The following is a 15,978-nucleotide window of genomic DNA, read 5'->3' as shown; positions in this document are numbered from 1 at the left end:
TCCTGTACTGATGCCCGGTGTCTCGGCCTTCCAACCTTCCCTCTCTCTTTTCTTTTTTTTTGAAATGGAGTCTCACCCTGTTGCCCAGGCTGGAGTGCAATGGCACGATCTTAGCTCACTGCAACCTCTGCCTCCTGGGTTTAAGCGATTCTCCTGCCTCAGCCTCCCAAGCAGCTGGGATTACAGGCATGCACCACCAGGCCCGGCTAATTTTTTTGTGGAGACGGGGTTTCCCCATGTTGACCAGGCTGGTCTCGAACTCCTGACCTTGTAATCCACCAGCCTCAGCATCCCAAAGTGCTGGGATTACAGGCATGAGCCACCCAGCCCAGCCCTGACCTTTCCTCTCTTAACTTCTCCATCATGGGAGAGTCCTGTGACTTTGTCTCGCAGTTCTTTGCGTCCTCAGCCAGGACCCCTCTCCTAGTCACATGTGGGTCGAGCTTTCATGTCAGCAATGCTGTTACTCATTTGCCAGTTCCCTGCCTTCTCATGAGTCTTCTTGTTGGGACCATCGCCAGGTGTGGCGACCCTCCGGAGGGGCTCTGGCCATTTGGGTTCTTTACCCTGTGCTCGTGGTAGGCCACGGTTTCTCCTGAGCTCTGGTTCCTCCGTCCATTCGATCCCCTTTGGCTGTGTCCTTCAGAAACCTCTTGGCGTTCGGTCCACCAGCGGTGTCCTCTGTGTCCCCACAGCTGCGACAGAGCCTTTTTGCATCTTTGCTGTCACATGAAGGATTCGGGGCAGGTCACAGTGTGGGAGACAGACACAGCATGAATTGAATTCAGACCACCATTGTCTTATAGCCTGGCTTTTTAAAACCTAATGTCATCTGAGCCTCTTTTTCCCTTATCCATGACTGTAGTCACGCATCACTTCGTGACACAGCAACTGGCTTAATTTCGAGCGGTAACACATTTGGGTTCTGTGTCTCATGATTTCTAAGCTGCGTGTTTCTCACTTCCACAACACTGAAGCGGGCTGCCGTCATCCACAGCCTGCCGGAGTTTAGTGTGTCTGTGCTACCTACGGTCGTGTTGTTTTATGATTAACGGTGTCTTGGAGTCGATAACTCTCTGAACCCTGCCTGCCCTAGGGCACTTCCAGGGCCAGCCATCTGTGGGCTCTGAGGCGCCACGTCCCCTCGGAAGGGGCTGGTTGCGGAGCCCCCTCCCAGGAGTCTGAGCTGGCCACCCACCTCCACATCCTCTGCTGAGGCCCTGGGCTCCACGTTCCAGAAGGAAGGGACCACACCTTATGACCTGCCTGGGACTGGGGCTGACTCTCAGACCCTCTCCCCGAAAGACTTCAGCAGCTTTCCCCTCCTAAGTGGGGGCTCTAGCCAAGAAAGTGAATTTTTGAGTAGAGGACGGTTTGTGAAGTTAAGGTCCATGAAGACTTGTCTCCATGGCTTTGCGACGTTGCTCAGTTGGCTGAGCCTTTCCCAGGCAGGACAGAAACGGCTCAGACGCTTAGGTTCAAATCCAGGCCCTGCCATTTCCCAGCTGAGCCTGTGAAGTGCGGCCTCCCCCGCCTTCGGCCGGGCTCACCATCAGATGAGACCTCCGCCACGCCCCGGCTGGCACCACCCTGGCACTCCTGAGGGACGCAGGGGTGTCCGCCCTCAGGTCCGTTCCATCCGAGGCCCTGGGATCACAGACATGGAGGCCGGGGCGGGCCAGGCACCCCAGGAATGGCGCCCGCAAGTCCGGGGAGGCCGTCCTGACGGCCCAGCGCGTTTCCCGCGTCCACGCGGTCCCCGTTCCGCCGGCACTGGCGGCGTCCAGCCTGGGTTTGCCCGCGCTCGCCGATGTGGCGGCCTGGCCAAGCTCGGCGCCGCTCACCAGCGCTGACCTGGGGGTGGTTTGACCTCCCAGTGCCTCAGTTTCTTCACAGGTAAAACGGGTCTTCTTGAGGACGGGTGTGGAGGGCCCGGGGCAGCCCCGTAGGAGCGCTGGCCAAAGGAGCCCGGCCTGGGGCCGACAGGAAACCGCGGCTGCGAGGAGGCGGGTGGCGCCCCCAATCGTCTAGGGTGCTGGCCCGATTCGCGCGGCCCCCGCGGACGGGACCCCGCGGGCCGCCTTCTCCGCTCTGTCCGCGGCTCCTGAGAGGGAACGTCACCCCCAGCGTCCTCCCTCCTCCGCCCCAGGTCCCTGCGGCCATGGGCGGCGGTCCCGGCCTCACTTCCCGGCGCCCCAGGAACGCGGCCCCAGGAAAGGAGTCGGGGCCCGGGCGACGCGGGGAGGCGGGCAGGGGTCCCCAGGGCCCGGGCTCCCCGTAAACGCTCCTGGCCCGCGCCCCACAGCGCCCTAGGGCGTCCGCGCCCGCCGGGGTCGCGCGGGACCCGCCCCGTGACGCATCTCCAACCGCCCAGAGCCGCGGCCCGGCCTGCGCGCGCCCGACGCCCCGGGGAGCGCGCATCGTGCACGCGCACAGCCACGTGACCCCGTGCCGGCCAACGGGTGCGCCGGGATTTGGGGGATAAAGCGCGGCCCCGCGCACAGTTGCGGCGGGAGAGCGGCGGGGCCGAGAGCGTGACTCGCCCGCTCCGCGCTGCTTCCCCCGCGCCGCCTGCCCGCGCCGCTCGCGCAGCCATGTCCGAGGAGAAGCCCAAGGTAAGCGCGGCGACCCCGCCTGCACGCGCGTCTATCGCTGGCGTCCCGGGCACCTCCGCCGCCGCGCGCCGCTCCTGCGGCCCTAGGAGACGGCGGCGCCCACGGGGACCCGCGCCCAGGCCTGCGGCGCCGCCCGCGCCCCCGCCCCTCCCCCGCTCCCGTCCGGCCGCGCCGCTCCCCTCCCCCGCCCGGCGGCGCTCGGCGGCGCGCCCCGCCCCCAGCCCGGCTCCGCCCCCACCCCGACTCCGCCCCGCGTCCCGCCCCTGACAGGCTCCGCCCCTTCCCGCCCTCTAGAGCCCCGCCCCTAAGTGGGCCCGCCCAAGGTGCGCCCCCTCTCCCCCAGCGAAGCGCGCTGTGCCGCGAGCTCCGCCCCCTCGGGGCCTGGCCGCGCCTCCTTGAGCGCCGGGTGTCCGGCCCCGCGCTGCTGCTCCTGCAGAGCGCGGCGCCCTCGGATCCCGCCCCAGCAGTGTCCCCGAAGCGTCTTTGCGTGCTCCTCTCCTGAGTCATTGCTGGTTGGGGTCGCCCTCTCCCCCGGCATCGCCCTGGGTGCGGGGTCCTGTGTCGAGTGCACGGAGTCGGCTCAGGAACAAGCGTCTGTGGTTACCCCCGAGGGGCGCGCTCTGAGGGGTCTGGCCCCTGTGAGGAGCACTGCCGTCCTTCCAGGGCGCCCATCGCGACCCCGGTATTCACCCACTTCTCCGCATCGCGTCCCGGCCATCGCGTCCCCCAGTGTGCGCCCAACCCTCTCCTTCGTGTCTCCCCAATCGTGCCCTCAGTGTGCACCCACTCCCACCCATCGCGCCCCGTGTGCACCCACCGCCTCCATCGCGTCCCCCGGTGTGCGCCCACCCCTCCCCATCGCGCCCCCCGGTGTGCGCCCACGCCTCCCCATCACGCCCCCCATGGTGTGTGCTCACTCCTCCCCATCATGCCACCTGGTGTGCGCCCACCCGTCCCCATCATCGCGTCCCTGGTGTGCGCCCCCCCCTCCCTATTGCGTCGCTCTCTCCATCACACCCCCAGTGTGTGCTCACCCCTCCCCGTCGCGTCCCCCAGTGTGCGCCCACCCCTATCCATCGCGTCCCCCTTTCCATCACACCCCCAGTGTGCGCCCACCCCTCCCCATCACCCCCTCCACGATGTGCGCCCACCCCTCCCCATCACGCCCCCTATAGTGTGTGCCCACCCCTCCCTATCACGCCCCACGGTGTGCGCCCACTTCTCTGAATTGCGCCTCCCCCACCATGCGCGCCCACCCCTCCTTATCCAGCCTTGGGTGGGCTTTAGTCTCCCCCATTGCCACGCTGGGGTGTGCCTCCCTCCAGTCTCAGTCCTGGGGTATGCACCCTGCATTCAGGTGCACTGGCCATTCCTTCTAGGGAGGGTCTGTAGTCGCGTTCTCCAGTGTTCATAAAAAGAGAACCTTTCCGAAGCCCTTAGTGTGCACTGTCGGCCTCTATGTTACACCCCAGTGGAAGATGACTAGAGCTGAAGGCTCTGTAAAGAGGCTGTCTCTGATACTGGCCTGGTCCTGGAGGTGACCACCCTCCCTTTACAGATGAGAGTGGAGGCTCAGTGCCAGACACTGGCGGGAAGTGGGATGGAACCGTCAGGAACCATGGTCGCGGCCTCTATGGAAGTCTGCACTCTGCTTGCTGTGGTCAGACTCCAGGGAAACCTGCCCTATCCAGATGGCATTTGGGGTGACCTTTGCTTTTTACATTTTGACTCCAGTGAAGTCAAAGTTCTCCCACTCTGGGGTTGTTTGACTATTTAAATACTTGTTAAAACTAGGCCAAATATAAATGTCCTTTATGCTTTTGTAGGTGGCTTCCTCTTAATGAAGAGTAAGTGTAATAAAATACATATGATATTAATTTTCTCAGCAGTATTTACACTTAGCTCTGCCATGTGGTCAATCTCAGGCTCCAATTCCGTTGAAAACACTTGTTTAATTCCAGAATGACTGAGTGGCTGCCACCTCACAGGCCCCGCTTCTGGTGGGTCCCCTCTGAGCCCATGTGGGAGCAGCTCTGCCCTCTGGGGCTCTGACGAAGGGGAAGAAGTGGACTCTGGGGCCCGGTGGTGCTGGAAAGAAGAGCTTTTAGGTCAGGCAGGAGAATGGTTCTGACTTCCCTGGATAGCTGAGGTGGAGGATTGACTGTAGCAAACTGAGGCCCATGTTTTTAGGGCTTCACTTTTTAACTCACGAGTTCACTTGCTTATTAGGAATTCACCAGGGGTCTGGGACAGATCGTCATTCCTGGTGTCCATCTGTTTGGAGCAGAGGCACTGTGGCCGGCCCTGCCCTGCCCCAGCCTCTCCCGGGGCTGCAGCCATTCCCCCCGGGGCTGCAGCCATTACCCTGTGGGGGACGTCTGGGCCCTGCATCTGTGCCTTTGAACACACTCATACCTTCCTTCCCTAAAGAAGCCAGTGCATCCTCATGCTTGGGGAAGTGAAGGGGGCTCATGCAGGGGTCCCCACTTCCATCCTGCCTGGAGCTGTTTGCATGCTCTTCCTTCCTAGGCCAGTTGTCCCTGTGCTGGAGGCCACATTCGGGATGGGGAGATGGGGGTGTGCCAGCTCACCACTCAGGCTGCCGCCAAGCCACTGGCATCCCGGGAGTGGGCAGGGGTGTCTGGCCCAAGACTGGAGTCAGGGGGTGAGTGCCGCCCCAGGACACGCACCTTCAGGCTCGCAGCTGGAGCCCCTCACTGCCAAGGCCCCTTGCAGGCCACTCTAGCTCCCTTGACAGAGCACCATACCTCCCCAGAGTCTCCCCAGGGTGCATACCCCAGGGAACCAAGCATGGGTGCAGTCCCTGGGTTCACCCTCAGGCGAGCCTTCTACATCCCACTCCCTGTATTTAGGCAACGCTGGGACAGTTGTCCCTCTCCCAGCCAGGGAAGGAAAGGAGAAGTGGAGAGAACAGGCGTGTGATGTACAGTGCTCCCTGAGGGCAGCAGCTCAGCATGGGGTGAAAGGGTACCAGGACGCCCCAGACTTGACTTTCAGAGTGAGCTGGAGGGCCCTGCCTCATTGCTTCACTCACAAACGACTTTATCCCAGCAGTGCAGGCCGGCAGAGGGGTGCCCCACTTTTCGGCTCAGAGTGAGCTGCCCCGAAGTTGGCTCCCAGTCTCTTGACGTCAGCTTTTTGCCTCAACTCAAAATGCATTTTCAGGCAACAAGACACCCCGATTGTGCCATTGTTGAGTAGCTTCAAGTATGGCATGAATTAAAAAATAAAATAGTACCACCTACTGCCGCTCAGATAGGACAGTTTGAAACCAGAAAGTACTCGGAGGTGGCTTCCCTCACATTTGCCAATGTCAGGGCAGCGAGAAGGAGCCTGGCTGCCTGCTGTGGGGAGTGGCCGTCCTCAGTTGGATTCTCGAAATCACCACTTGAATGTCCCATAGGGTTCCTCTGAGTCACAAATGTTTTCTTCTGTTTTTGGTTTCTTTTACTAGTGCTGTATAGCTGCATGACTTTTGGATATGTGTTTTTACTGGTTTCATAAGAATTTTTTAAAAAAGAGATGGGGTCTTGCTCTGTTGCCCAGGCTGGTCTCAAACTCCTGGGCTTAAGCCATCCTCCCATGTCAACTCCCAAAGTACTGGGATAACAGGTGTGAGCCACTGTGCCCAGCCCACAAGAATAACTTTAAAATAAAGATGGATTTTCTCTTATTTTTCCCTAGACTTTGTTTTTTTCTTTGAATTAACAATGTCAGAGGACCCTAGACTTGCATTGTTTTACACATGGATGCTTAACAAGTGGAAGTTAAAAATAAATTCTGTGTAAAAATAAAACCATCACGAGTGACTCTGAATTGCTGGAGAATTTTAAGAATTAGGTTGGTTTTGATGACTTTAAAAAGCCAACAATTACCTAAAGACTTGCTCTTTCAAGTCGCGGTTATTTTGAGACACAGTTTTGAGGCCAGTCTCTGGTGTCTTCTGCAGGAGGGTGTGAAGACAGAGAATGATCACATCAACCTGAAGGTGGCCGGGCAGGACGGCTCCGTGGTGCAGTTCAAGATCAAGAGGCACACGCCGCTGAGCAAGCTGATGAAGGCCTACTGCGAGAGGCAGGTGCGGCACCTTGCTTCCCCGCAGGGCCTCCCCGTGTGCGCCCTGGTCCTGTGCGTTCCAGGCATCCCCAGAGCATGAGTGTCTCGGGGCTGGACCCAGATGCAGCTGCCCGAGGTGCCCTCTTCGTGGATGGGCAGGCGGGGGCTTGTGCTGTAAAATTAGTCCAGGCTGGGCTTGCCCCCCATGGCCTTTTATAAGGTGGAGGGACCTAGAGGCTCGGAGAAGTGTGGTGGGTTTTTCTTCCTGACAGGGCGGCTGCCCGGGGTGCTGTGTTCTCCATGGGGTACTAACATCTGTGAAGTCTGTGATGCTGAAGGCTCTTGGGGGCCCTGCTCAGGTCTGGCCATTCTGGGGCTGCAGGTGGCGTGTGCCCCATGCCGCTGTCACCCTGTCCTCGCGTATGAGCTGGCCTGACCCTGGAGAGACACTGCCCTCATCTGCGGTGTGGTTTTCCATTTTGTTAGGAAAGGCAAGAAAGCGCGTGATTCTTTCCCCTTCTTCCCCAGTTTCAGGATAATGAGCTGCCCCACTGGCAGTGCCCAGCTGGGTGGATGCCTTCTGGCTGCTGTTTGTGACGTGGTGTGTGTGTGTCTGTTGTTCTTGGTAATGCTGTGGTGGACTCACCCTGGGCCAGGGGGTCCCTCTCTAGGCCACTTTTATGGGCTTTGCCCACCAGCTGCTGCCTGGTGTGTTGAAGGCCCGGCCCTGCAGCCAGGTGCCCTTCCCCAGGGAGCCCTGCTTGCCTGAGTGGGACCTAGAGGCTGCTTTTCTTCAGCCGCTTTGAAAATACAGCAACTCGTTGCCCTTTTATTTTACTCTTTGGCCTGTGGATTTTCAGTTAGATTTCCTCCTCTTTCCCTCCCACTTTGGATACCCTGCTCATAGGGGCAGTCACTGGCGACTGCCTTGCATTCTTTATTGGCAAGCAGCCCCTGACTTCCTTTCTTTGTGTTTGCTGAGGGCAGATCTTATTTTCACCTGCGAAAGGTGAGACTGAGCTTCCAGACACGCAGGTCCCGGTCTTCCCAGCAGAGTGAGTGGCCTGGCGCTGTGTAGGCCCCGTGATCCAGCCTCTGCCTGGTGCTGGACCCTGGCCCTTGCTGGAGTTTGTACTGCCTGGGCTCGTGGCCACTGTGTGTGTGACTTCCCGGGTGCCCGTGTTCTCCTCTGTGCTTCGGGATGGCAGGCATGTGGGGCCGTGTACATGTGGCGGGGGCTCTGCCCTTCCGCCTGCTCTCCCGGAGCTCCCCTCCTGCCCCACCTGCACTGCTGCTTGTGAGGCTGGCTGCTCAGCCGTGGTCCAGGGCCTCCTGTTCAAATCCTTCTGGAAACTTGGGTTCTCTCTTGGGTGTTTCCTGGATTAGTCCCCCTCCCTTTTGTGTTTTGTGGTGGAGCACATCATCCAGGGTCTTGTCAGAACGGGCACAGAAGGGCAGCGTCTTCGAGACACTGCATGGCTGAACGTGACTTTTGCTTTTATAAACCTTCACACTTCAGTATGTGGCTGCACGTAATATTCTCGGTTGAAACTTTTTTTTCTTTTTTATTTCAGAGGTCAGCCATGAGAATAGCTCCCAGTGTTAAAAGTGAAAAGTTCACCAGGCATGGTGGCTTATGCCTGTAATCCCAGCACTTTGGGAGGCTGATGTGGGAGGATCACTTGAGGTCAGGAATTCAAGACTTGAGGTCAGGAGTTCAGTGCCAAGCCTGGGCAACACAGGGAGACCCTGTCTCTACGAAACATTAAAAAAATTAGCCAGGTGTGGTGATGCAAGCCTATAGTCCCAGCTACTCAGGAGGCTGAGGTGGGAGGATTGTTTGAGCCCAGGAGGTGGAGGCTGCAGGGAGCTGAGGTCATATCACTGCTCCAGCCTGGGTGACAGAGCAAGACCCTGACTCAAAAAAAAAAAAAAAAAAAAAAAAAAGGTGAGAAGTTCAGTGGATTCTGATTCTCTGTGCTTTGTTTGTAACTTGGTTTTTCCCTGGAAGTATCTGGGACCATATTCTGGCATTCCAGTGTTTCCTTATGTGCCTCAGAGGTGGGTGATTTTCTCACTCATGCTGCTGGGCACTTTATGGGTCTGGACGTTTATTTTTATTCAGGAAATATGCCTTATGTTAGTTTTCTGATAATTTGTATCCTTCTGCAGACTCTGTTCCCTCTTTTTGGAGTTCCTGTTCCTCCTGCTGCTCATTGTCCTGGATATTTTAAATTTGATAATTTTTCTCCCATTTTGCTTTGGGCTTTATTGTTGCATTTGGGCTTCTTTCCGGGAGGTCATTTCAACTTTATCTTTCCACTTCCTGTGGACATTCTCATCTCTGTCATGATTTTTAATTTCCAAAAGTTCTTTTTTCTTTCTGTTCTTTGAGTGTTCTTTTTTTCTCAGTAGCAACTTATTTTTTTTTGAGACAGGGTCTCACTCTGTCCCCCAAGCTGGAGCGCAGTGGTGTGATCATGGTTCACTGCAGCCTTGAGCCCTGGGGCTCAAGTGATCCTCCCACCTCAGCCTCCCGAGTAGGTGGGACTCCAGGTACACGCCACCACGCCTGGCTCATTTTTTTATTTTGTGGAGATGGGGTCTCCTTATGTGGTCCAGGCTGGTCTTGAATTCCTGGGCTCAAGCGATCCTTCTGCCTCGGTCTCCCAAAGTGCTGGGATTACAGGTGTGAGCCACCGCACCCATCCTCAGTAGCAATTGATTGTTTTCTGAAGGTAGTATTTTTTACTTCCCATAGAATTTGAATCGTGAGTGTAGGTGTGTGTGGTGTGTATGTCCGTGTCTTTGTGCATGTGTGTGTATGTGTGGGTGTGTGCATGTGTATGTGTGGGTGTGTGCCTGTGTGTATGTGTGGGTGTGTGCATGTGTGTGTATGTGTGGGTGTGTGCATGTGTGCATTCGTGTGTGTGCATGTGTGTGTGCGTGTGTATGTGTGGGTGTGTGCGTGTGTGGGTGTGTGCATATGTGGGTGTGTGCATGTGTGTATGTGTGGGTGTGTGCATGTGTGCATTCCTGTGTGTGCATGTGTGCGTGTGGGTGTGTGCGTGTGTGTATGTGTGGGTGTGTGCGTGTGTGTGGGTGTGTGCATATGTGGGTGTGTGCATGTGTATGTGTGGGTGTGTGCATGGGTGTGCATGTGTGGGTGTGTGTATGTGTGGGTGTGTGTATGTGTGGGTGTGTGCATATGTGGGTGTGTGCATGTGTGTGCATGTGTGGGTGTGTGCATGTGTGTGGGTGTGTGTATGTGTGGGTGTGTGCATGTGTGTGCCTGTGTTGGGAGTGTTCTCCTGCCTCCTTCCTGTCCGTTCTCCTCTGCGCTCCTCCCCTCCTCTCTGGGCTGCTGCACAGTGAGCCTTTCCCTGACTGCTCTCACGCAGGCTGACTTCTGTGCAAGCATGGAGCACCGAGAAGCTGCTGAAAAGCTGTGTACATGGATGGCTGTGCTGCCAGGGCTGTGCATCCACATGGGGTGATCTGTCTGGATTGCAGGTTCTGGAGGCGCCCAGATGCTACAGTTTGAGAGTTGAGTCCTCCAGGCTCCGGCCAGCCTCCTGGAGGCGCATCTGGAGGGGAGAGGGGGCTTGGCGCACAGTGTTGAGGGCACGTGCTTTCATGGGCCCGTTTCCGCCCTGCGCCTGGAGCTCCGCACCCACCTTCTCAGAAAGCACATCTCATGTGTGCTGCCGTGGGAGGCACAGGGTTGTGGGGGTCCTGCCTGAGGGGTCTGCATGTGAACTTCCAGGCAGCTGTTCAGAATCAGCTGCCTGCCACAGCTCTGCCTCACAGGTCGGGGCGTGCCCCGTCTCTCCGCCCTAGGATCCTGGTCCAGTGTCCATCAGACCACCAGTGTCCACGCCTCAGTAGCCTCTGGCTCAGCCCAGCATTGACATATCTGCCCATCCCCACTCCCATTTTCTTTGTCCTTCCTGTTTGTGCCTTTTTCATTTACTTCATTTCAGTGGGGTTTCAGGAGGGAGCAGAGATGCACGTTTTAACCCCGTCTGTCCTGTTTCAGTTAAATCAAAACTGCTCGTTGAGGAAATGTTTCTGCCCCTGACCACATTTCTCCATTCCCTCAGGACGCAGAAAGGCTGCGTGCTCTCCTTCCTGCTGCCCTCCTCAAGGCCAAAGTCATGGTGGTAACTGCTCCCCGGCCTCATGCAGCCTTCTTATCTGTCCCTCATTGGCACACAACCTGTTCCTTGCTGAGAACTTCGTAAAGGGGGGAAGTAGTGGTGCCAGCATTGTAGAAGTTCTACTCGGCTTCTGGAAAGATGGGAGGGATGACCCAGGACAGGTCAGGGCACCAGGACAGAGAAGATTCAGTGTTTGAATTGACCATTCCACACGGCCACTGCACTGAGAAACTTTGATTGAAAAGCTAGCCGCTGGAAGGTTAGTATTCACCTGGCGGCTCATTTCCCCTCCCCTGGCACATCACCAATGCTAGTCCAGCTTTTCTCCTGCTCCTCAGAGACCTCCTGGCTGACAGCTGTCTGAGCTAGCGTCACTGTGACGTGTTACGCTTCCTCACCTGGGTTTCGTATGTAAAGAAAGGGTGGATTTTAGAGGCACATGAGTTTGGATGTTAGTCTAGGACATCTCTTATGTTCTGGTGTTTGAATGTAAGTCGGCTTTCCTTCTGCCATGGACCACTTACCTATCTGCTTTGAAACTGAACTGCCACTGGTTTGGCTTTAAGAAGTTCCCAGTATGCAATGGTGTAACAAAACCCGGGTTGAAAATGAGCCGTTTTAGCTCATCAGAGAGAAGATGGTAGAAGAGTGGGTTCTGAAAGCAGTGGTGTCAGGCATCGCGTGAAAGAGATTGTAGGCCCACTGGTGAGTTTTTAATACTGAGCTGGATCATAAATCTGCATATCAGAATGCTGATACTTGGATTAAAATATTTGGTTTTTGAATTAAGCCGTATCTGGAAATGTTTAATGGCCACTGCTTTTCCTTTCCAGGGCTTGTCAATAAGACTAATGGCCACTGCTTTTCCTCTCCAGGGCTTGTCAGTGAGACTAATGGCCACTGCTTTTCCTCTCCAGGGCTTGTCAGTGAGACTAATGGCCACTGCTTTTCCTCTCCAGGGCTTGTCAGTGAGACTAATGGCCACTGCTTTTCCTCTCCAGGGCTTGTCAGTGAGACTAATGGCCACTGCTTTTCCTCTCCAGGGCTTGTCAGTGAGACTAATGGCCACTGCTTTTCCTTTCCAGGGCTTGTCAGTGAGACTAATGGCCACTGCTTTTCCTTTCCGGGGCTTGTCAGTGAGACTAATGGCCACTGCTTTTCCTGTCCAGGGCTTGTCAGTGAGACTAATGGCCCCTGCTTTTCCTCTCCAGGGCTTGTCAGTGAGACTAATGGCCACTGCTTTTCCTTTCCAGGGCTTGTCAATGAGACTAATGGCCACTGCTTTTCCTTTCCAGGGCTTGTCAGTGAGACTAATGGCCACTGCTTTTCCTTTCCAGGGCTTGTCAATGAGACTAATGGCCACTGCTTTTCCTGTCCAGGGCTTGTCAGTGAGACTAATGGCCCCTGCTTTTCCTCTCCAGGGCTTGTCAGTGAGACTAATGGCCACTGCTTTTTCCTCTCCAGGGCTTGTCAGTGAGACTAATGGCCACTGCTTTTCCTCTCCAGGGCTTGTCAGTGAGACTAATGGCCACTGCTTTTCCTCTCCAGGGCTTGTCAGTGAGACTAATGGCCACTGCTTTTCCTTTCCAGGGCTTGTCAATGATACTAATGGCCACTGCTTTTCCTTTCCAGGGCTTGTCAATGAGGCAGATCAGATTCAGGTTCGACGGGCAGCCAATCAATGAAACTGACACTCCAGCACAGGTATGGAGCTGGCTTCACGTGGTTCCAGGGCGACTTCCGATTTGTGCGGGGTAACTGCCATTTGGGATACGCTTATTTGAGAATCGTAGGTGGGAGCTCATACAGAATGCCTTAATGATATTGATTATTAGATTATTTATTTTTCAAATTTTAAATTTAAATTTTCAAATGAGAAAACTGCTTTGCAGACATCATTCTTGCTGTTTGGAGATGGAGCCAAGTGCTGGGCCCGTCCTCACTGTAAGGGAAGCGGGGGTGCAAGACCACTCAGCGGCCCCTTCCCACTCATTGTCTGGACGCTTGCTGTTGTAGCCCGTGTGCAGCTTAGGGGCCAGCTGGATTCTTGTGCCCTTTAAGCATCTTGCACAAGTGACATGGGTGGGCAGAATGTGCCATAACCCCTGATTATCAGTCTGCACAGCTCGTTTCTCTCAGGCACATGCAGACATGAATGAGATTTCATCTATCACGTTGCAGGGCATCATACTGTCATGGAAAGAGCTTTGGACTTGGAAACAGACTTTTTTTTTTTGAGACGGAGTCTCGCTTTGTTGCCCAGGCTAGAATGCAGTGGCGCAGTCTCAGCTCACTGTGCAAGCTCTGCCTCCTGAGTTCACGCCATTCTCCTGCCTCAGCCTCCCAAGTAGCTGGGACTATAGGTGCCCACCACCACTCCCGGCTAAATTTTTTGTATTTTTAGTAGAGACGGGGTTTCACCGTGTTAGCCAGGATGGTCTCGATCTCCTGACCTTGTGATCTGCCCACCTCAGCCTCCCAAAGTGCTGGGATTAAAGGCATGAGCCAACGCGCCCGGCCGAAACAGACTTTTTTTTAAAACTTGGTTCAAGTTGCAGCTCTTGTCATTTGTCAGCTGATGGCCCCGTGACCAAGCATCACTTCATCTTGTGGAGTCTCAGTTTTGTCTGTCCATAAATGGAACCAATACCTGCGTTTTCTCCCTTTCAATGTTGTGAGAATCCACTGGAATGTTTTATGTGGAAATATTTTTGCAAAACATTTAAGATTTTAAATATTTAATATTCAGTATTTAATAAATATTGAAAACATTTTTGCAACAAGTATCCATTTCTACCTACTTTAGGAAATCTACACACCGCTGAGACAGTGGCAGCTCTGGGAGTGTTCACCAGGGAGAAGCTGCTGAGAGCAGCTGAGCAGGGAGGGCCTCGTGGAGTCTCTGGGGCTTGACTGGGGGTCAGGGGGCAGGCTGTGGACAGGTGGACCGAGAGGCAGAGGGAGCCCTGCCTGGGGGCTCTCCCTCCAGCCCATAGTGTCGGTGGCAGGGTGAGGGTGGCCGACAGCCCTGATGGGACTCCTTTCCATCTGGGAGCATGACTGCTTCCAGCCTTGCTGAGTCTGTGTAGGAACTGGCAGAAGCTTCCTCTTGCTTAGAGGATGGAAGAAGATCAGGGTGGGTGTTTTGCGCCCACTGTGTCAGGAGGAGAGAAGTGAGCGGGGGTGTTTCACTACCTTGCCTGGGCTTTAAATGGGGAGGGGCAGGGAGAAGCTGGCAATGGACCCTCACTTGACAGGCCCTTCTGTGAGCTGGGGGCTTTGGCTTTCATGGCATGGTCCCCCACACTTGGTATAAAGCGCAAGGCTCCTGTGGGTCCTAGGACTCAGTGCTGCTAATCAGATGTTCTTAATTAGAATCTGATTTTGTGTAATTTTCAGTAAGAATTTTAGACATTTCAGTTTATCTTCTAGACTCAGTTTTTCTCTCAGTTAACATTTTAGCTTTGAATCTGCTTTTGTGAGTTTTGTTAGGGGAAGCTTGCTGAACCGTAAGGGCTGTAGTGAGCATACAGCAATGCCTCTTCCATGCGTGCTGAGCTGCAGTGAGGGGACGGACAAGAGCCAAGGTGTGACAAGGTGATGTCGCTAGTGTCAGGGAACACTCATGCCAGTGAGGATCTTCCCACTCTCTGATGAAAACTAACAGGCTCCCCTCTCTCTCGCTGTGCCTGTTGTGACAACCATGACAGCTGGAGATGGAGGACGAGGACACCATCGACGTGTTCCAGCAGCAGACGGGAGGTGTGCCGGAGAGCAGCCTGGCAGGGCACAGTTTCTAGAGGGCCCGTCCCCAGCCCGGGCCGTCCATCCTTGCATTGCTGTTGAATGGTGAGCACGTGACCATGCCGACCACAAAGGCGTCTGCGGAAACTCGAGGACATTCACCACGATGATTTTCCTCTCTTTGATGTACTTCAAGTGCAACTCAAAACTATATCTGCAGGGATGAATCTGTAACTTAAATTGGGCCAATCAGAATTGTTATCTTTGTTCAGGTAAAATGAGTTGCAAGATATTTTGGGTACTTTTGTGTGCTCATTTGTGTTTTTCCCCCCCTCCTACAACATTTTTTTAACCCCAAAATTATAGCCTGAATGTTCGCTTTTAGTCTGGCCAGGGATCTGACTCCTGAGTTGGTTGCCTCTCCCCTGCTCACTCCAGTCACATAGAGAATTGGTGTTTCCCGCAGTGGGGATGTAGCTGTTGGACAGGTATTGGGGGCAAGGTTGGTAGGGAGGACAGAGTCACTTGCTGTTACAGGCACAGATGATTAAAATGCTAAATATTGCAAATTTAAGCTTTGTCAGTATATGGAAAAGTTGAAGGGAAAATACTGGAATGCTTCTTCAGAGGTTAAAAAATAACCGAGTCTTTTGGTAATTTGACCCCACATGCTCTCTGGCCCTCAAGCATGTAACCTCGGGGTCTGAGGCCCAGGACCCACCCCCCTGCCACCCCTCCCACCCCACTCCCTGCTCAGTACCTGGCATTGGTACACAGGCAAGGATTGGCACAACCAAAATTGGCCTTTTTCTCCCTCTTAATATTGAAGAAATTCCCACATTTCTCATTTGGTAATGGTGTTGTGGCCTCAGATTTCTTCTAGTATTTGCTTCTGGTGAATGATTATGGTCTATACATAAAAAAGTAAGACTAAGTATTGCTGAATTTGCAGTTACGTTGTCGTGTATAAGAGCTACTTCCAAGTGTGGTTACAAATGAACCCATGGAATGATGACTTCATGTTCTTCTCGTGGGTTTGTGCCGTGCTGCTTTCCAAATAGGTATTGAATTTATGCATTAGTCTGGTGATTTCAGTTCTGTGAAATATTTTGGGATCTATACCAATTAAACATTTTCATAGTTCTGCCTATTGTCCTTCCCTGAGGCTCCATTGCTGCTTGGTGGCCATTCTCCGCCTTTTTATAGTCACCTGAACGATGACCCATCGTCTCTTGCTTGCTTGAAATCTTGCTGAAATGTTCTCATTTCCTGTTTGCTGTATGGGCTCGGGTGGGATGTTTGTTGGCTCTGTTGTGTTTATTCACCAATTTGTACATTATTTGTTGTCCTTTACTACTGTAAACAGTAAATATAGTTTGGTA

General features: G+C 54.6%; 1 protein-coding gene across 3 annotated transcripts; it reads left to right on the top strand.

The window, feature by feature from the left end:
* Nucleotides 1-2,305: 2,305 nt before the first annotated feature.
* On the top strand, nt 2,306-15,978 carry SUMO3 (small ubiquitin like modifier 3). Of its 3 annotated transcripts, XR_010154392.1 has the most exons (5): nt 2,386-2,615; nt 6,586-6,714; nt 10,796-11,111; nt 12,485-12,556; nt 14,563-15,978. XR_010154392.1 is itself a non-coding variant. In XM_024352427.3 (4 exons), exons 1-4 carry the CDS (start codon nt 2,595-2,597, stop codon nt 14,650-14,652), a joined length of 312 nt encoding a protein of 103 aa, XP_024208195.1. In that variant the 5' UTR covers nt 2,306-2,594; the 3' UTR covers nt 14,653-15,978. The 3 variants fall into 3 exon arrangements, 2 of the variants coding, with proteins under 2 accessions (XP_024208195.1, XP_054531133.1); XM_024352427.3 differs by lacking the exon at nt 10,796-11,111 and having other exon boundaries at nt 2,306-2,615; XM_054675158.2 differs by lacking the exons at nt 10,796-11,111; nt 12,485-12,556.

This window comes from Pan troglodytes, chromosome 22 (assembly GCF_028858775.2).
Source record: "Pan troglodytes isolate AG18354 chromosome 22, NHGRI_mPanTro3-v2.0_pri, whole genome shotgun sequence".
NCBI lineage: Eukaryota > Metazoa > Chordata > Mammalia > Primates > Hominidae > Pan > Pan troglodytes.
Note: the sequence above shows the minus strand (reverse complement) of the source record. Positions and strands in the feature narration are given on the sequence as shown.

Bases quoted from the DNA above. Each gene is read 5' to 3' on its own strand.
- SUMO3 (XM_024352427.3), top strand. From the start codon at position 2,595: ATGTCCGAGGAGAAGCCCAAG. The intron at 2,616-6,585 runs GTAAGCGCGGCG...TGTCTTCTGCAG, and splicing joins TGTCCGAGGAGAAGCCCAAG to GAGGGTGTGAAGACAGAGAA. The intron at 6,715-12,484 runs GTGCGGCACCTT...TTTCCTTTCCAG, and splicing joins AGGCCTACTGCGAGAGGCAG to GGCTTGTCAATGAGGCAGAT.